General features: G+C 37.4%; 3 protein-coding genes and 1 long non-coding RNA gene across 7 annotated transcripts; 3 read left to right on the top strand and 1 right to left on the bottom strand.

Annotated features, from left to right (window-relative positions):
- Nucleotides 1–878: 878 nt before the first annotated feature.
- LOC111280506 (uncharacterized) lies at nucleotides 879–5,604 on the top strand. 3 transcript variants are annotated; one of them, XM_022867976.2, is made up of 8 exons: nucleotides 879–1,022; nucleotides 1,127–1,219; nucleotides 1,585–1,977; nucleotides 2,090–2,142; nucleotides 3,060–3,097; nucleotides 3,307–3,622; nucleotides 4,167–4,480; nucleotides 4,712–5,604. In XM_022867976.2, the coding sequence occupies exons 2-8, from the start codon at nucleotides 1,207–1,209 to the stop codon at nucleotides 5,322–5,324; spliced, it is 1,740 nt and encodes a 579-aa protein (XP_022723711.1). In that variant the 5' UTR covers nucleotides 879–1,022; nucleotides 1,127–1,206; the 3' UTR covers nucleotides 5,325–5,604. The 3 variants fall into 3 exon arrangements, with proteins under 3 accessions (XP_022723711.1, XP_022723710.1, XP_089613118.1); XM_022867975.2 differs by having other exon boundaries at nucleotides 3,304–3,622; XM_089756992.1 differs by having other exon boundaries at nucleotides 903–1,219; nucleotides 3,304–3,622.
- Nucleotides 5,605–5,758: 154 nt separating this feature from the next.
- LOC149510666 (uncharacterized) lies at nucleotides 5,759–6,402 on the bottom strand. Its single transcript, XR_016335005.1, has 2 exons — nucleotides 6,062–6,402; nucleotides 5,759–5,939 (listed from the first exon to the last, which is right to left on the bottom strand). It is a non-coding gene; the product is annotated as an uncharacterized LOC149510666 (long non-coding RNA).
- Nucleotides 6,403–6,521: 119 nt separating this feature from the next.
- On the top strand, nucleotides 6,522–9,906 carry LOC111280508 (O-fucosyltransferase 36-like). The gene is made up of 3 exons (XM_022867978.2): nucleotides 6,522–7,963; nucleotides 8,499–8,748; nucleotides 9,400–9,906. The coding sequence occupies exons 1-3, from the start codon at nucleotides 6,714–6,716 to the stop codon at nucleotides 9,574–9,576; spliced, it is 1,677 nt and encodes a 558-aa protein (XP_022723713.2). The 5' UTR covers nucleotides 6,522–6,713; the 3' UTR covers nucleotides 9,577–9,906.
- A 573-nt stretch (nucleotides 9,907–10,479) lies between these two features.
- LOC111280255 (uncharacterized) lies at nucleotides 10,480–17,995 on the top strand. Of its 2 annotated transcripts, none has more exons than XM_022867468.2 (6): nucleotides 10,480–11,346; nucleotides 11,502–11,566; nucleotides 11,658–11,682; nucleotides 12,479–12,513; nucleotides 16,646–16,775; nucleotides 17,603–17,995. In XM_022867468.2, exons 2-6 carry the CDS (start codon nucleotides 11,502–11,504, stop codon nucleotides 17,972–17,974), a joined length of 627 nt encoding a protein of 208 aa, XP_022723203.1. In that variant the 5' UTR covers nucleotides 10,480–11,346; the 3' UTR covers nucleotides 17,975–17,995. The 2 variants fall into 2 exon arrangements, with proteins under 2 accessions (XP_022723203.1, XP_022723202.1); XM_022867467.2 differs by having other exon boundaries at nucleotides 10,500–11,346; nucleotides 11,658–11,756; nucleotides 12,466–12,513.
- The last annotated feature ends 58 nt before the right edge of the window (nucleotides 17,996–18,053 follow it).

The following is an 18,053-nucleotide window of genomic DNA, read 5'->3' as shown; positions in this document are numbered from 1 at the left end:
CATTCCCCCTAACTAACTTATGTATGTCATCTAACATGTGACAATTTTAAATTTGTTCAATATTTGAGTTATATACGAAATAAATAGAATATTTAAGCATCCTATATTTTCATTGATCAACCTTATTTACTTTACCTCAACTTAGAACTAGTAAATCCCTTTTTTTTTGGTTAGGGGTGGAATTCTATTAGGATAAGTAATTTGAGTTTAGTTCACAAAGTTAATGCAGATGGAATTTTTTTTTTCAAAATTGGATTAAAAAAAATTTAGAATTTAACTCAATCAATTTATATAACAACTTTTAAGATGTGACATCCATGATTTAAATTTCAATATTTATAATTTTTTATTTTATTTTTAAGCTACAACTTTGATATAAAAAAATTGGACTAAAGAAATATTCCTTTCATCCTTTTTATTCAAGCACACGACTTTTTCTTGTAAAAAAAATCATTTAAATTTTATGAAAATTATGCAAAAATATATCGTGGGTTGAGTTTTTCAACCTATTAATAAAATTAAAAAATTGACGCATATTATTTAAGATATATTTAAAATAATAATAAATTAATGTAATAAAAGAAGATAGAAGAAATATTTTAATTCATGTTTGAGAGTTAAAATACAATATTATTCTCTAAATTTTTTCTAAAACCAAAAAACCACTGGAGTAGGACATTTTTTTCATCATATATAAAAACAAGATCGTAAGGGCTAGAAAACATTACAACCTGTCCATTGGTCCTTGTACTGTTAGTTTCCATTAGGATCAAAACTTTAGGCCCAAAAAGTGATGGTCAGGATGTAACAAACCCAGCAAATCACCAGCCCCTGTTACATCAATTCGGGCTTTTCACAGATGGAATAAAGGCTGATCTGTGAACTTGTGATCCCAAACCCAGCGCTTGCAAATATCAGACAAGTATCTCGTTTTTTTTTAACTCTGTGTGGCTCTCTCTGCTTCTCGTTCTTTGCTTTTTTGCTCTTCTGAAACACTCTGCATCTCAAATTTCTATGCTTCTGTGAGCCAAACTCAGTTTCTCTTGCTTTTTACACTTTTTTTTTCTGATATTATCAGCATTCTAAAAGAGAAAAAAATCTCTTTTTTTTGGTTGCTTAAATGCAGGCGTCTCGATTGTGTTATTATGTTTTGTTGAGATAAGATTCTAAGTCCAGAGTTTGAATGTTTGGGCTGAATGAGCTCCCATGCCTTTGCTAGGTAAACTTTTCTTTTCTGGGTTTTTCTTTGTTTCCTTACTTTGATTTAGTTCAAGAGAGTTTAGTGCTTTGAAAGCTTAAAAGAAAAAAATGTCAGATTTTCTTTTTTTGCTTTTGCAATTGGCATGTTTAGCTTCAATTTATATTTTGTTATTTGTCTTTTGGAAGAAAAAAAGTGGTTTACTTTTATGGTTTTTGTGTGTCATTATTTGTCTCTGCTCTGGTTGTTTTCATAAGAACTCTTGCAGCTAATATATGGGTCCTTTTTTCATATTTGGGTTTTTTTTCCTGGTTTCTGTATTTGATCACCAGCTTCTACTGAGAAGTATGAATGAGCTTATTTATTGTGCTTGGCTGCCTGAACAGATATTGCCACTGCTCAACCTTCCTTGCAAAGTCCTCTGGTTCCAGTCAGGGTTCAAACCTTTATTCATGGTCAAGTGTTGTCAAATCCTTGGAAATCCTCCCAATTCCCTAAAAAGGTAAATTTTCATGTGGGACACCGGGATAGTCAAGGTGGAAAACTCCAGATTAGAGCTGTTGCTACCCTTGAACCTAATTGTTCAGTTCCAAAAGAATATGGACGTAGTAAGTCACAGCTTGGTGGTGATTCATGTCCTTCATCAACTCGGCTTGAATCTTTGAAGTCTGGAGACTCAGACGAGGAATTGGATGAGAGAGAAAAGTTAAGAAGGATGAGGATCTCTAAAGCAAATAAAGGAAACATACCATGGAACAAAGGCAAGAAGTACAGTGCTGGTAATTTCCATTAACATACCTTGGTTCTTCTATTAATCAGTCTGTTTCTATTTTATTTAGTGCATTTTTGTTACCCTCTTACCGCAAATGCATATAATTTTTTTTTCTCCAGAGATGCGTCAGCGGATAAGGGAGAGAACAAGGCTTGCAATGCAGAATCCTAAGGTGATGTCATGTAAGAAATTTTTTCTTTTTAATGTTTTCATGGTGACTGAACTTTTTGTGTTTATGTTTGCATAGAGTGAAATCAATCCAATCAATAAATCTGATTTGCGGCTAATAGGTTGTTATCTATTGCATATTTGAGTCAATTAGTTCATTCTTTAACTGGTCCATAAATTCCTTTTGCCATCATTATCCCATTAGGGATGGATGATGGACTAATGGCCATTTGGTTTGTGGATGCTAGTTAAGCACAAAAACCAAAAGCAAACCATTGAATGCAAAGTTTGTTTTGTTGAGGTCCGAACTGTTAGAAGGCCTCCCTACCATCCTTTTATTTTGTACATTCTATAATTGCAATCTTTCGTTACAATTCATACTATGAATCTATACTTAAAAAATTGAAATAAATATTGCATGAATCTAGTGATCTATCTGTCCTTAAAAACATGAGATCTCCTCCACCTCATAGCATAAATTGGCTAAGTTGCTGTAGTTTCTCATCTTTCTGTACCACCCAATCTTTGAGTTGTCTGAAGCATTCCAATCAGTTTTTTGTTTACAATGAGAAATGTTTCTTTATAATTACTTCATTTATTTACCTCTTATTTCTGGTAATATTTGTTGATACCACAAGTTGGGATTTCATATATTTGGCACTGACTTCTTTCATTCATAATTTTCTTCCACATTAATGAGCCTCGTTCCATCTCTTTTGAGAGTGAAGCATGTTAAATGACTTTTAATTTTTCAAAAAAAAAAAGAAAAAGAAATGAACTAGTTGAAAGGGGAATTGATGGCATTATGTTCTGAATACTGAGATAACCTTACACAAGTTGAAAGAAAATTATTTTCTTCATTATGTAATCACATTCAAATGGCATCAGAGTTATTTACTCTATGAAAATTTGGAAATGCAGGTCAAAATGAAAATGGTTAGCCGTGGAAGTGTTGAGAGGTGGGTACTTTATTGTTAGGGTTTTACTTTTAAAACTGCCATCTTCCTCTATTAGTTATAGCCACTCCTAGTCAAAGTTCTTATATATGTCCTGAATTAGCTTGTACTTGGGTTTGCAGCTACTATATATTGAACTTTCTGAAATTTATATATGCTTTTCTACATCGTTTATATCTAAATTGACATTCTTCATAATGATCCTGCAGCAGAGAGACAAGAGCAAAAATTAGAATTGGAGTACGAATGGAACGGGAAAGGCGCCGTGAGAAGTTAATGGTACAGGAAACTTGCCACTTTGAGTGGATGAACTTGATTGCTGAAGCATCTAGAAAAGGCTGTTTTGGTGAGGAAGAGCTACAGTGGGATTCTTACAAGATGCTAGATGAGCAGCTGACAAAGGAGTGGTTGGAAAGTCTTGAAGAAAGGAAAAGGATGCGTAGGCCAAAAGGTAGCAAGAGAGCACCAAAATCCCTTGAACAAAGAAGGAAAATTGCAGCAGCCATTTCAGCCAAATGGGCTGATCCTGTAAGTGCTTGCCTGATTTTTTTTCCCTTCTCCTGTGGAAATAATAACTTTGATCATAAAAAAGATCTGAGGTTATAGGAGTTGAGCGTGAAGTCGATCCAACTGAGGCTAAATTGAAGTGAGAGTTCACAAATAAATAAAGAAAATGACAGAACAAGTGGAAGAATACCGAGAAAGGGAAGGAATATTAGCATATTAAGAAACCTGAATATGTTATTGGAATTAAACTCTAGATTTAAGGTTCCTGACCACATCCAGACCCAACTTGTTTCTGGGTGCGACAGGTGTGTTCCATTTTCCCAGTGCTTGTATTTATTTATATATTTTTTTCAAACCAGACACCCAAGTCTCAACCTTTTCAATATTTGATTGCCGGACCCTATTGTTTTGCTACCTCAGTTTCCCTCATCACCAACTAAGCATCTACAGTTAACAGAATTGCCATGGACTATGACTATACCTAACAGGGGATTGTTCCAACGGATTTATTTCCGACATGATATCATTATACCTTTGCATCTGAATTTGGGATTTCCATTTGTAGGAATACCGTGAAAGAGTTTTCTCTGGCTTGGCAAACTACCATGGCATACCAGATGGGGCTGAAAGAAAACCAAAGAGGAAGCCAACAGCTGTTACACAGTCCAAGCAGAGCCCTTCAAAAAGGAAAGCTAGTGATACAAACCATTCTTCTACTGGTGAGACCACAAGCCCATTTGAGCGGTTAAGGTTACGAAGAAGAAATAAACCACTTTATAAGGATCCTATGGTCAGTTCCAAGCTCGCGATGATAAAGAACGTTAGAGCGCAAAGAGCAGCAGAAAAATCCAAGAAAACAGAAGCTGTTGAACGAGCAAGGTTAGCAAATTGTTCTTTGTCTTTCCTTAAATTCTGCAAGCATATTACATGAATGGTAGCTACAAAAAACCCAAGGCACAAGGGGGAGAATTACACCTTCCCAAACCTTCAGTCATAGATGTACCCCTTAATCATTTCTATTCATCATTCTGCTATGATTTGGGTACCAACGAAAAAAAATAGGTAGATGAGTCACTGGATAACTATATGCTTACATATATGACACTGCAGACTCTTAATCGGTGAAGCTGAGAAGGCTGCGAAAGCCCTTGAGGTTGCTGCAATGAAGAGCCCTGTTGCTCGATCTTCCCTCATTGAAACCAGAAAGCTTATAGCTGAAGCAATTCAATCAATTGAATCAATAGAGAGAGGACAGGTTACATCTGATGAGAATGGTGGATATATTTCTGTTGACTCGGCTGAACCAATTAAAGTTAGCCAGGTTCAGAAGAAAATGCAATCAGAAAAAGGTGGTTTGAGCCAAGCAGACAAGAAAGAAGTAAATGGGAACCAAATCCTTTCATTAAGGAAGAATGAGGAGTTTAATTTCCCCAACTTTATGTTCCCAATGATAGTGAACGGTGAGGGTGATGAACTTACTTCTCCAAGCTCGAATAACTATAGTTTATCAACTACCAACTTTGAAAGTTTGATTAAGAAGTCTAATTCATCCAAGCAACTCGATCAGTTGGTAACAAATGGGATTATCAAAGATGAGAAGAATCCTCTCCCAAATGGAACCAAAGTTAAGCTGAAGGACGATTACGTGCCTTCTAAAGCAGTTGCTGTAACTAAGAAATGGGTCCGTGGTAGGCTTGTTGAAGTCACTGAAGAAGCTTCATAAATACCATAAAACTAGACACAGATCTTCATCTGAGCTTCCTGAACATACTGCTCATATACTGCTATGTGTTATGTACAAGAGTCCGACAACCTTAATGAATCAGCTTGGGCACTGCCACTGACTTGTGGAGTCGATACGCCATCTATATTTAACATTTGCATTTGGCAAAATCTTTTGTTATAATTACGGCACTTGAAGCACGGATGTATCTGGCAATACTTTTTCCAAATTCTAATGTAAAAAGGATTAGTTCTTTATTGAACTGCCTTGTTTCGTCTAACCATGATTGCTGTGAACTTCAATGTGTAGGCTATAGCTTTTGACAGAGGTGCTACATTAGAATCTTGAGTTTTGGAGTTCTAATGGCAAACTACTGCCTGGTAGGCATGCTTGATTACATGGTTACGTTCATCAGGAAGAAAAGAAATTACAACTTATAAGAAGAGGATGATAAAAACTTTTCCAAATTTCAACAATGGTAGTGTTTCTATTTAAAGTACAGCATTACTTGTTACAGTCTTGGTTGCTCTTTACATGGGAGTCTGCCTTTTTCTCAATCTCTTTCGTCTTGCTTTCTTTCTCTTCTTTCCCTTTCTTGATCTCCTGTTCCACCTCCTACAGAAAAGAACCCATCACCAACAAAACATAAACACAATAAAAATAAGAACACCGAATTTATCAAAACTGAAACTTTGCTATATCAATAGTAAGAAAGGAATAGAGAAAACGTCACTTGCATCGATTTTTTCATTGATGGGCCGCTTAAACCCATGCACCGCTGCTCGGTTTGACGATGAGAGTAATGAGCCGGAGCCTATGGTCCTGCTTCTGGTTCCAAACCATCCTAGCACTGCTCGCAGCGCTTCACCATCTCCCACTAACCCCAAGTCTCCTCTTCATTATTAGCAATGAAGATTTCTTCAAGCTCAAGCTTTTTCTCCTGTTTTCCTACCTTCATGTTTCTTATATTTATTTCTTTACGTTCCAATTACTCATTGTCCACGTTTATAGAATATTGATGCCACGTGCCATGTTAGCAACGTGGCAATTTCTCTAATTCTCCCGTGGGGAAAAGTACGATGTCGTTTACTTGTTGGATAGAAATTAGATCGGGCCGGTGGATCCAACCCACCCAAGCCAATGGTGGGCCGGTGGGGAGTCATTTTCCTCCACCGACTGTTTCTGCTTCATCGACAATTGACATTTTTCCTCCCCTGCGCTAACTCCACTCAAAATAAATATTATTTTTAATTAAAACCCCTAAAAATAAACCAACCCCTGATTCCATTTAATAAAAAAAATATTTTCGAAATTCCCAGTTATCATCACCGACTAATCCATTCACGCACTCACTCACTGCTTTACTCGCTGAGTCACGCCCAAGCAACAATGGAGCGAGATTCATCCGACGAAGACGACGACAGCCAAACCTTAATCCACCAAAACGACACCAAAAACCTCCCGCACCAAATCCCCGCCAGTCCACACCCTTCCACCGGCCGAAGATCGAGTTTCCACATCGAAGAGCTCGAATCGCAAATTCGACGGCGTTTCAAGCTTTCCTTCAACAAACGTTACCTCTTCGCCATTTTTCTTCCTCTCCTCATCATCCCAATCTACTTCTCCAAAGACATTCGCACCCTATTTTCTTCCAACATCTCCTCCCTTAAATTCAATACGGTGTCCGATCGAATCAAAGAATCCCAACTCCAAGCTCTTTACTTGTTAAATCAACAGCAAAGTTCCCTTCTTTCTCTGTGGAATCACACTTTCGTTAACTCTAATAGCAACATCACAGCCGTTCAATTTAATGATATCAAAGCCTCATTACTCAATCAGATCACGTTGAACAAACACATCCAGCAAATCCTCTTATCACCTCACAAAACCGGAAACACACTTCAAAACAGCACCGTCTTAAACCCCAATGTTGCCAGTTACAGTTTCGGCCGTTGCAGAAAAGTTGACCAGAAATTTTCTGAGAGAAGAACAATCGAATGGAAACCGAAACCAAACAAATTTTTGTTCGCGATTTGCTTGTCGGGTCAAATGAGTAACCATTTGATTTGTTTGGAAAAACACATGTTTTTCGCGGCTGTTCTGAATCGGGCATTGGTGATTCCAAGTTCGAGGTTCGATTTTCAGTACAATCGAGTTTTGGATATCGAGCACATTAACGACTGTATTGGGAAAAAAGCTGTTATCCCATTCGAAGACTTCATGGCAATCAGGAAGAATCACGCTCACATTGATAAATTCATTTGCTACTTTTCGAGTCCGCAGCCGTGTTACGTGGACGAAGAGCATTTGAAGAAGTTGAAGTCGTTGGGGATTTCGATGGGCAAATTAGAGACTGCTTGGAAGAGTGAGGATATTAAGAAGCCGAGTCAAAGGACGGTTAAGGATGTGGAGGAGAAGTTTGGTTCGGATGACGATGTTATTGCAATTGGAGATGTCTTTTTTGCGGATGTGGAGAGAGATTGGGTGTTGCAACCAGGTGGTCCGCTTGCGCATAAATGTAAGACTTTGATCGAGCCGAGTAAGAATATCTTGTTGACTGCCGAACGGTTTATTCAGACATTCTTGGGTAGTAATTTTATTGCTCTCCATTTTCGGCGACATGGCTTCTTGAAGTTCTGGTATGTTTTCGTTTTTGTTTGTGATTTCTTAATTTAAACATTGGAACTTGGTGAAGAAAGTAAGAATCTTTACTATTAAGCAATAATTTATCCTAGAGAATGGAAAGTAAAACCTTAAAATGATGGCATTGGTCTTTTTTTTCTTCGTTAAATGTTTTTTATTGTTAGGTTGATAGTATTAGAATGAGAATGTTATCTGTTTTAGTTGAGCATATGGCATGGTTCAGCCTTTAGGATCCATAGGCTTTGATTTCAAAGCATTGGAATTTGCTAGAGCATGAAAGAGTGTGTCCATCTTCTTGTCCATCTGATTGAGAATTTAAAGTATTTGAGTTGCATTTTTTTTGCAATGATGCGGAATTGCACATATTTTAGATTTCCAGTCGTACAAGGAAGGGCGTCTTAACAAATGGGTTGGCCATTGGCCTTTTAGTTAAATGTTCTTTTACTGACTTCTTTGGTAAGTTTGTGTCTCCTTATGCTCTAAGGATGGATTGCGTAAAAATGCCACTAATATTTCTTGCTTATTTTCCAGCAATGCTAAAAAGCCAAGCTGCTTTTACCCTATTCCACAAGCTGCAGATTGCATCACGCAAATGGTTGAAAGGGCCAATACTCCAGTTATATACCTTTCAACAGATGCAGCAGAAAGTGAAACTGATTTGCTGCAATCGATGGTTGTGCTGAATGGGAGGATTATACCACTAGTTAAACGGCCTCGGCGAAATTCAGCTGAAAAATGGGATGCCTTGTTATACAGACATGGCCTTCAGGATGATCCTCAGGTGAGATTTTATACTAGTTTAGTTTTAGTGGTAAGAAGAACATGAGTTGATTATGCTTTTGAACAATCCTGTATTCTATTCAAGGGTTAGAATGATCTACACGCCCTCAACCATGATGAGTTCAGGATTTTCTAGTTTTCAACTCCAACCTGTTGAGAAATTATCAGCAGGTTGACTTGCCCATTTGGGTCGTCAAGTAGTGGAGGCTTGTTTCCCTATTGCACTGGGGTATACCCTGTTTTCTTGATCACATTTTGCCAAAATGATTATAAGTGCTAGGTCTATGGATTAGATGTTATGAATGATTGAGGCCTTCTACGTGTTAGGTCTAAGGCTTGAATTAACTTGTTGAGTTTTTATTAGTACCAAAGGTTCCCTCAGATTTTCCTTGTCCACTTTCTAGTTCTTCCCACTGAATATCAAGCTGTGGTTGGCTATGAAAAGTACGAATCTGTCCCTATTGTTTTTTGCCCCTGATGATCAAAGAAAGCTTTTGAAGTTTCTGAAGTATTTGATTTACATTATTGTTTAGGACAGTGCCAAGGATTGTTTCGATCCATGATGAGGCCCCCTAGTGCATTAACCTTTAGTACACATCACACCTATTTTTCTTAGATTGATCTAAATTTGCACTTGACTGTTATATTGAAGGTGGAAGCTATGCTGGATAAGACAATCTGTGCTATGTCGAGTGTGTTCATTGGAGCTCCAGGATCAACTTTCACGGAGGACATTTTGAGGCTCCGAAAGGACTGGGGAACTGCATCTTTATGTGATGAGTACTTATGCCAGGGTGAAGAGCCAAACTTTATAGCAGGTAAGGAGTGAAGAATGTGCAGAAATAGCAGGTTGTAAACTTGTCATAACTAAGCATCGTCTCATGCTCCTCGAGATAGTCCATTGCAGCGGATGGTAGGTTTGCGATTATTGTATTGTAGTGTATTATAAGAGCATTTAATTGATTACTTATTAGTTTAACAACATTCTTACACTGTGATCGAGTGTGTTTTATGTCATCCACTTTGCCGTTCATGAATTTAGCCCCTAAACCTGAATTCATTTATTAACTTTGTAAATTACTATCCCTAGTTGAGGAGACAATTACTTGAACTTTCTTTAAGATTAATAATCAAGGGCCTGTTCGCCCAATTCTTGTAAGGATTTAACGGTAGAAATATTTTTTGTACAAAAAAAAGTCGCAGCTAAGAATAGAAGAAAGAGTTATAAAAGTCTCGGCTTAGAATAAAAATAATTATAAATATTAAAATTTGAATTACAGATTTGTTAGATATCACTAACAAATAATTGCATGAACTCGGCTGAATTACAGCCCAAAATTATTTCATCTAAACTCAATATCCTTTTCTATATTTCTGTAACTTTTTGAGGAGCCAAAGTTATTCATATTTCTTCAACTTTTGAAATAAAGAGTTATTCCTTTGCCATTGTTCGACTGTAATGGTTAGTAGCATAAACTTTACAGTCTTTGCAGCTACCAATAATGTTAATTTACATCTAACTTGATTGACAATATCCCATCTTCTCTCAACAAAATGTTTAAACTTTGAACCTTTCAAACATTAAAGATAATTGCTCTTTTTCTTCATTTTTTTTAATACAATATTATGGGTGAATATTAAAATTAGTGATAAAAATGTTTGAATGCAAAATATAAACATTTGAACCAACTATACCGCAAGATACTATCCAAATATACCCAAAATACAGTTAATCCGATTGGATTCCATTTCTACGAAAGCACAATAGAATCCAAACTAACCCCGAGTAAGTAAATGCCTTAGATTTGAGTTCAAAATTTAGTGAGCACGTGGGAAACAGCTGAGAGAACAATTCTAGAACTAAAATAGTAAAATATTGACATAACATAAAAATATTCAAAATTTCCTTTAAAAAAAAAAAATAATAGTCACACTTGCGAACCGAACCGGCCGCTTAGTCCCTTCTCTATCAGTTACGGCATCCAAGCGCGCCGCTTCTCATCTGTTCTCCTCTTTTTGGTTTCCGACTTTCCTTGTCTATACAATCTCTCGAAACCAATGTTTATCTTTTTATTTTTTTTATCATTTTTAAGTTTTTATGAACCTTTCATCAAATCAAATTTGTTGACTCGGTCTTTAATTCTTTATAGAGAGAACCATTTTTTTTTCTTTTAAAGTCTTGAATTTTTTTATAGAAAAGATCTTTTCTTTCTTGTTCTTGACTTTGGAATATAAAGATCCCTTTGATTCCATTGATTTCCAATACCCATTTGAACCAAAAGAATCAATACCCAAAACAACACTCCCCACCACCACCATAAATTCTTCTCTTTTTTTGTTCTTTTCTTGTATATATTGAAGCATATACGCCTGGTTATAATATAAAAGAAAAAAAAACCATCATCATGAGAGCAAGATTGGTGGCGTTCCCGATTAAAGGAAAAAACTGGTGCTTTAGCAGATCCATTGACCAGTCTGCATCAGAATCCACCGCTACCAACACTCTTTCCTCTGTCAAAGTGCTTTGGAAGAAGATAGCATCAAGTTCCAAGCCCCTCAATGCGAATACGGAGCTTCTTGTTGATTTCATTTCAACAAGGTACACCCTTTTGTTTTATTCTCCTTTCTTTCTATGTTATAAATGTTAAATACCCCACCTTTTATATTTTCATTTCATGCTCTCATTAACTTCAATGTGTATTTGAAATGCTGTGTTTTCTTTATTGGTTTTCTTTTTGTTGTTTTTTATTATAGATGAATAAGGCTTGGATGAATTTGGAAAAGGCGCCTGAGGGCAGTTTCAAAAACAAGCTACATGGGTATTACTTGAAAGTCAAATGTGGTTGGTTTAAATTGTTTGATTATTTGGCGTTACTTTATACTGATTTTGTTTTGGTTTAACGTATGTAGGTTGGGATTGCGGCTTTTAGTTCAAGTTAAGCCATCTGAAATTTTGTTGAAATCTATAACTAAGGATGTTACTAATGTTAAGATTACATACCCGTCCAGGTTTTTTCTTCTCATTTCAACTGCTACATGTTCTGTTTTACATCTCATATATAGTTATATTTCATTACCTTGCTACTGTTTATATTCAAATGTTCTCTAGGATCTGTATTTAAGTACAATTTTTTTTCTATTCAGACAATATTCTATTTTGTTATCTAGCTTCGATAACCAGTTCTGTGGTGAAGGGACAACATTATGATGATGTAGAAGAAAGGGTTTTCTAAAATTTGGTTCAAATTAGAATAGCTACCATGTTCTTGGCATAACAGGTCATATATATATATATATATATATATATTGGCCTACAACAGCTCATATATAACAAACTTTTTGTAAAACAATGTGAATGGCATTTTACAAACAATCATTTGCCCATGATTTTAGATGGTAATGTTTTTTTTCCTTTACTTGTTCTGTTAACATTTTTCTTTAAATCAAACTTTGTCAATATTTAAGAATGAATAAATCATCCTTATATGATTTGTATCTATGTTGAAATCTTGATGCATATATCACTTCTTCTATGGAAAAATTAACATGACAGACACTTGAGAATACCAGATTTCTGTCCTCTAGTGTCTGGCACTTTGGATAATTGCAGGGAATCTGGCATGATGTGCTAAAAGAACTTGTTGAGTTTGTCGGTTCTGTGCATTTTAATGTGCTTTTGGATTGCTGATTTGTTCCTGATACTTCTAACATATTGCAGTTTTAATGCACAGCTTGTGCGGCAAAGATTACGACAGATAGCCTTGAGGTAATTGTTCTACCTTCTTTCTATTTGCTTTCTGATATGCTAGAGTTTAGAAGAATTGCTCATGTGCAAACCAATTTTTTTTTACCATGAAAATGTAGTTGACAATCCTTTACTAGGTTTCCGTATTTTTCCAAATGAACATGATAATAGTGGCAAAGGTCCTTTAACTTGGTTCATGCCATTTCTGAGGCATCATTGCTGTGTTATTGGGAATGCCCTTCTGCCTGATGTGTAAGGACATAGAGTCTCTTTACTGTTTATGCCTCAGTAGATGGCTTATTGATATCTTGACATTTAACCCCCAACAATCTAATAAAAAAATGTTTGGGAGATTTGTTGTTGTGTTTAATTATGCTTATATGTTTTATATATTGTATGAGTTCCTTTATGTAAGCAATATTATTACTAAACAAGTGTTCGCTGATTTTTAGGGGTACTGTTATACACAGGAAATACTTTTATAGTTCAATTTCGTTGCTTGCACTGACTACTGCATTTACCGTACATATGTGGTTATTTTTGTTGTTCCATCATTTACTGTGCAACCTCTTTTTCCTGCTTCTTTTTTTTTTTAATTTCAATTTTGTCTCACATTCTCACTTAAATCTTCTTTCTTACACTGGTTCTACCTCTGCCTAACATCCCATTCTTTTGGGTCTTGTTTTGTACTGATTCACATTGGCAGGCTCTCCAGGTAGATGATCACCGTTCCTAGATAGTTTGGGGTGGTTTAAAAGAGACAGTAGTTGAGGGATTTGTTAACATGGTTAATATTTGAATTGAGCAGTTTGGCATAACCTATTTTAAAAGCTGGTTCTTTATAGTAAAATTTAATTCTATGTTAGCCAGACAGGTCACATCACAGATGAGCTTTATCTACCTCAATGTGATAAGAGACAAAATCCTTAAGTAGACATTCAATTTGAGTCATACATTCAACCATATCCTTTTTTAAATATGATTAGATTTTTGCAAGACTACTTTTCTCATGTGGTTCCTTGCTACACTTTTTTTCTCACCACCTATGATATGTCTATAAAGTGCATTGATTATCTTTTGCTTTCCGTTTTTCTTATGAGCATCGCATGTGTCATGGGCCGGGAGTTTAAGCGTAACTACCGTGTGGCCTTAAACAGGAAACTATTATATCCAGTATGCCTAAGTCGGCCTTTCCTAGATAATGTGCTGTGCATTGAACTACCCTCCTAGGAGTTTGGGAGAAAGTTAGGAAGGAGAGAGTTTAAGAGAAGAGTATTCTATTTACTTGATATATCTACACTTGCTCTTCTTGACTTTCAATGTGTTCCTTCTCTATGTCCCAATGTATGATTAAGTCTATGTCTCCAACTTATGTCTATGACTATCTTGTGTTCTATGTACAAATGAGGGGGAGGGCTCCTCTATTTATATTTGAGCCCCAATGACATATGTGGTCACTAAGAATCCAAGTGTGTGGCTAATATAAGCCTTTTAGACTGTTCCAGTGCCCCTAGACTCAAGCTAGGTCGGTTAAGCTATTTCTAGAATTTTGTTGGTTTTAGGCTGTTGGCTGAGCACCGGGTTTGGAAGGGTCCAGGTACTCCCACTGAGTGCTTGTGCCTAGGGGTTTCTTGAACCTTTTCTCCCTGAGCTCTAAAATGCATTCTTCTAAAGCCTTCCAGAATCTTCCCCCCTTGGGTGCTACAGTGCTTGCACTTGGCTCTTTATGGAATATTCTGTGCCCGTGTGCCTGGCCCGTCTCTATGTTGTTCTAGAGCCTTCTACGCCTGATTGCTTGTGCCATTCTTTTAAGGCATTGTAGAACCTTCTACTGTGCAGTTTTTACTGGTACCAGTTTGCTCACCTTGTAGAACCTTCTACTGTGCAGTTTTTACTGGTACCAGTTTGCTCACCTTGAGGGTACTCCCTCACTTTGGCATTGGTCGTGGCTCGCACACTTGGGTCTCGTATGTGCCTTGAAGGCTTCGGTCTCAATCCTTTATGGTCTTTTGCCTGCACCAACTTAAACAAGTTTTGTCACACAACCCAATTGGGCTTGGACTTGCGCGTAGGTCTTGACATTCTCCCCCACTCATTCTAGCAATGCCCTTATTGCTAGGAGAATGCTGATCTTTCACCTCATGCGCACATTGGATCGATTTCCCACTCTTGTCCCGATGGTCCTTGGCACTCATTCGTAACTGCCCCTTGCTCTTGCCTTGTTTCGGATGCTTCCTTCGTAAAACCAGCTCATCAAAGTGCACAGTGGCTCAGCGTATGACATGTCCATTACCCTCTCCTCCTCACCATGTGGCCATTACTCTCTCTCTGTGCTCCTTGGGCCCTTCGGGGTGTGCAGCACTCACATCACGTGGGCCATTACCCTTTCTCCAACAAACCGGCTTTCCCTTGGGCTTGATTGGTGGCTCTCCAAGGCCACACTCTCATTGCCCTCATCCGCTGCCTAAGAGTTCCACATTTCTTGGCACAATTGGATAGCACTGAGCCTCAACACTTTAGTGGTCCTCATGGTGCTAACTACTATCGCTACTCTCGCCATTGGACTTTTTATAAGTCCCCACAATGGCTACAAGGTTCTTTCACTGTGGCATTCCTTGGCCTTATGTGGTCCCAAGCACAAGAAACAACTAAAGGACATGGCCTTTTCTATCTTTGTGCTTGGCAAACTCCTTGGTCCTTGTCTTGTGATGCTAGGGCTTTTCCTTATCCTCGTCTTTTGATAAGGAGCTAGGACTCTCATTTCTCCCACTCATGCCCTCGTCCCTAGGCTTGGGAGGCTTAGTGCGTTCAAATTCAACTAGCGATTCAATAACCGCAATGGTTCAACTCAAGTCTTGCACCCTATACCATTTCAACTCGACTATTGCCCATAGCTTTAACCATTCAGGAAGTAAAACAAGGTTTCCCATTCACTCATGCTGGGAACCATAAGCAATAGTTCCAAGAACTCCTGACAATAGTCTCCCACTCCTAATGTCACGATCTGCGCACAAGTCCAAGCCCAAGTGGGAGTTGGTGTAGGCAAAAAACTAGGGGAGATCAAGACCGAGGCCTTAACAGCACATACGAGACTCAAGTGTGCAGGCTAGGATCAAGGCCAGGGTGCGAGAGTACGCCCAAGGTGAGTAGTCTAGTATCATGTGTGAGAGCTACACAGTGGAAAGTTTTAGAATGCTCTAATAAAATGATGCTAGTAGTCAGACGTAGAAAGCTCTAAAACAGCTTAGAGATAGGCCAGACGCGTGGGCACAAAATGTTCGAGAATGGGCCAAGCATGGGCATTGTAGTGAGTACTGTAGCACTCATTTGGGGAAGATTTTGGAAAGCTCTAGAAATGGGCAATGTAGTGCTCAGGCAGAGAAGGTTCGTGAAGCCTCTAAGAATGGTCACCCAACAGGAGTGCCTAGACCTTTTTAGAGCCTTTGCTCATCGGGGAGACTAACCAATAGGATTCTAGAAATGGCTTAACCGACCTAACTCGAGTCTAGGGTCCTGAAACAATCTGGAGAGCTTGTATTAGCCATACACTTGGAACCTTAAGAACCACATGTGTTAGGGGGCTCAAGTATGAATAGGGAGCCCTCCCCCTCATTTGTACATGGTCTTGGATACATAGACTTAGACATTAGAGAGACACATTGATAGGGAAACACATTGAGAGTGAAGAAGAGCAAGTGTACATACATCAAATAGAATACTCCTCACTTAAACTCACTCTTTCTTAGCTTTTTCCCAAACTCCTAGAAAGCTAATTAAATGCACAGCACTAAGTGCTAGGCACATTGTTTGGGACAGGCTGACTTAGGCATACTAAACAGTAGTTTCCTGCCTAAGGTCGCATGGTTGCTAGGCTTAAGCTCCCAGCCCATGACACATGCATGTTGCTTTTTGCCTGAGGTGCTTGGACTCATTCTATTTCTAGCTGAATGAGGAAGAGTTAGATGGCGAGTACAAAGTAGTTAGTTTTTAAGCAATACAGAATTTCAAGTTTTATAGTGTGGATCTCTTGGTTTTTGGTGTCATTCTTGACTGTAGTCACTATTTTTGAACCCTCCAATTTATATAATTCATTGGTATATGGTATCACTGTCCACTCACTGTCTTTTGTCTATGTTTGATGTTTCTTGGGAAGTGAGAAGCTCCTTCAGCTAGTCTCAAATTACTCCCAAGTTCAAAACTCGATGGTTTCAAATGGGAAGGGGAATGAATCTGAGCATAATGATTCCAAGCACAGAACCAAGGATTCACCTGGTTTTCAATGGGTAAGCAGGCATATGCTAATCTCAAAAGAATGGGTATAACTGGAGTACATAATGTTAATGATAAGCATTCCATGTCAACCTTTGCTTTGATTTCAATCTTGATCAGAGTGAAGAAGATTTCTAATTGATCATCAGTCAATTCCTCTTTTGAGGTTTCTTTTTCCTGCTTGATGTTCTTGTCTTCATCTTCATGTGCATCTGTGTTTTTCTGTTTTGCATTTCTCAATCATTTTTAACAAAATAAGCGGCAAGAACTATAACAATGAAGGTCCGTTTTTTCATTTGCAAGACCTCGTAATCAGATGCCAGACATCTAAGGTCCTAGATCTAGTAGTACTCCATAAAAATTCCACTAAAATCCCAACAATTATTAGGAGATTAACTTCGAGTTTGCTACCTTGATCTTGCACTTGCGTTTGCTCAATTACCCGCTGAGTATGTTCGATTGAAGTTTTTCATTTTCTTGTGATCAGTTTTTAGTGGTAACTGGTAATTATTTGATCTTTAGCAAAGTCAAGTCAATACCCATTTTGGTGATAAATTGGTTATCATTTTCTCCATCTTTAAAGACATTTCTCAATACCAATCTTCATTATTTATCACAAGAATGCTAATAGTACACTGTTTTACTTTAGTTGGTCAATCCCATGTGACATCTCAATCTAACAATAGCTGATAAGGTCTGTGGATTTGTTTGTAAATATTCCCAATGATGCATAACTTTAAGATCAATTTCGATGATGTAGCATTTATGGTTGGGCAGCTTATGCATATCATCTCTACTGCTCTTTATTTATTTATTTGTTTGTTTGGCGTTTAATGAACAGGTGATGGAACCATCCGAGGAATTGGAGAACCTTCTTCACCGTGGACATGACAATGGTAGTCTTAGCGAACATGCTTTTTCAGATATATGCATGACGTTTAATTTGAACAAGAATGATGTTTTAAAGTGTCTAATGAATACAATTCTTTCGGGAATGCGGGAAAGGAAGATTCAGTCCACTCGTTTGAGTAAAGAGATACATGCGCTCATTTATCATTTACAGTGTATCTATCATTTGTGTTTGGTAAGAAGCAAAAAGGAAGAAAGGAGAAAGTGTGAAGGAAAATGCACCCAAAAAAAGGGAAAAAACAATAACCTTTTACCTTCGCTTTCATTCGGTAAAAATGAAGTCAAAAGGAGAAAAAATGAATGACTTTACACATTTTCTTATTTACTTGTCTTTCAAATTCAATCTTTTAAATCTTATTCACGAAAATAGGTAGAATTTTTCA

This window comes from Durio zibethinus, chromosome 28 (assembly GCF_047325235.1).
Source record: "Durio zibethinus cultivar Kanyao isolate XHJ-2024 chromosome 28, ASM4732523v1, whole genome shotgun sequence".
Lineage (NCBI taxonomy): Eukaryota > Viridiplantae > Streptophyta > Magnoliopsida > Malvales > Malvaceae > Durio > Durio zibethinus.
The sequence above is the reverse complement of the archived record's forward strand: the minus strand, read 5'-3'. Positions and strand labels throughout refer to the sequence as shown.

Bases quoted from the DNA above. Each gene is read 5' to 3' on its own strand.
- LOC111280255 (XM_022867467.2), top strand. From the start codon at position 11,502: ATGAATAAGGCTTGGATGAATTTGGAAAAGGCGCCTGAGGGCAGTTTC. The intron at 11,567-11,657 runs GTATTACTTGAA...TAACGTATGTAG, and splicing joins TTCAAAAACAAGCTACATGG to GTTGGGATTGCGGCTTTTAG. The intron at 12,514-16,645 runs GTAATTGTTCTA...TTTCTTGGGAAG, and splicing joins TTACGACAGATAGCCTTGAG to TGAGAAGCTCCTTCAGCTAG.
- LOC111280506 (XM_022867975.2), top strand. The intron at 2,143-3,059 runs GTGATGTCATGT...TTGGAAATGCAG, and splicing joins TTGCAATGCAGAATCCTAAG to GTCAAAATGAAAATGGTTAG. The intron at 4,481-4,711 runs GTTAGCAAATTG...ATGACACTGCAG, and splicing joins GAAGCTGTTGAACGAGCAAG to ACTCTTAATCGGTGAAGCTG.
- LOC111280508 (XM_022867978.2), top strand. From the start codon at position 6,714: ATGGAGCGAGATTCATCCGACGAAGACGACGACAGCCAAACCTTAATC. The intron at 7,964-8,498 runs GTATGTTTTCGT...CTTATTTTCCAG, and splicing joins CATGGCTTCTTGAAGTTCTG to CAATGCTAAAAAGCCAAGCT. The intron at 8,749-9,399 runs GTGAGATTTTAT...GTTATATTGAAG, and splicing joins GCCTTCAGGATGATCCTCAG to GTGGAAGCTATGCTGGATAA.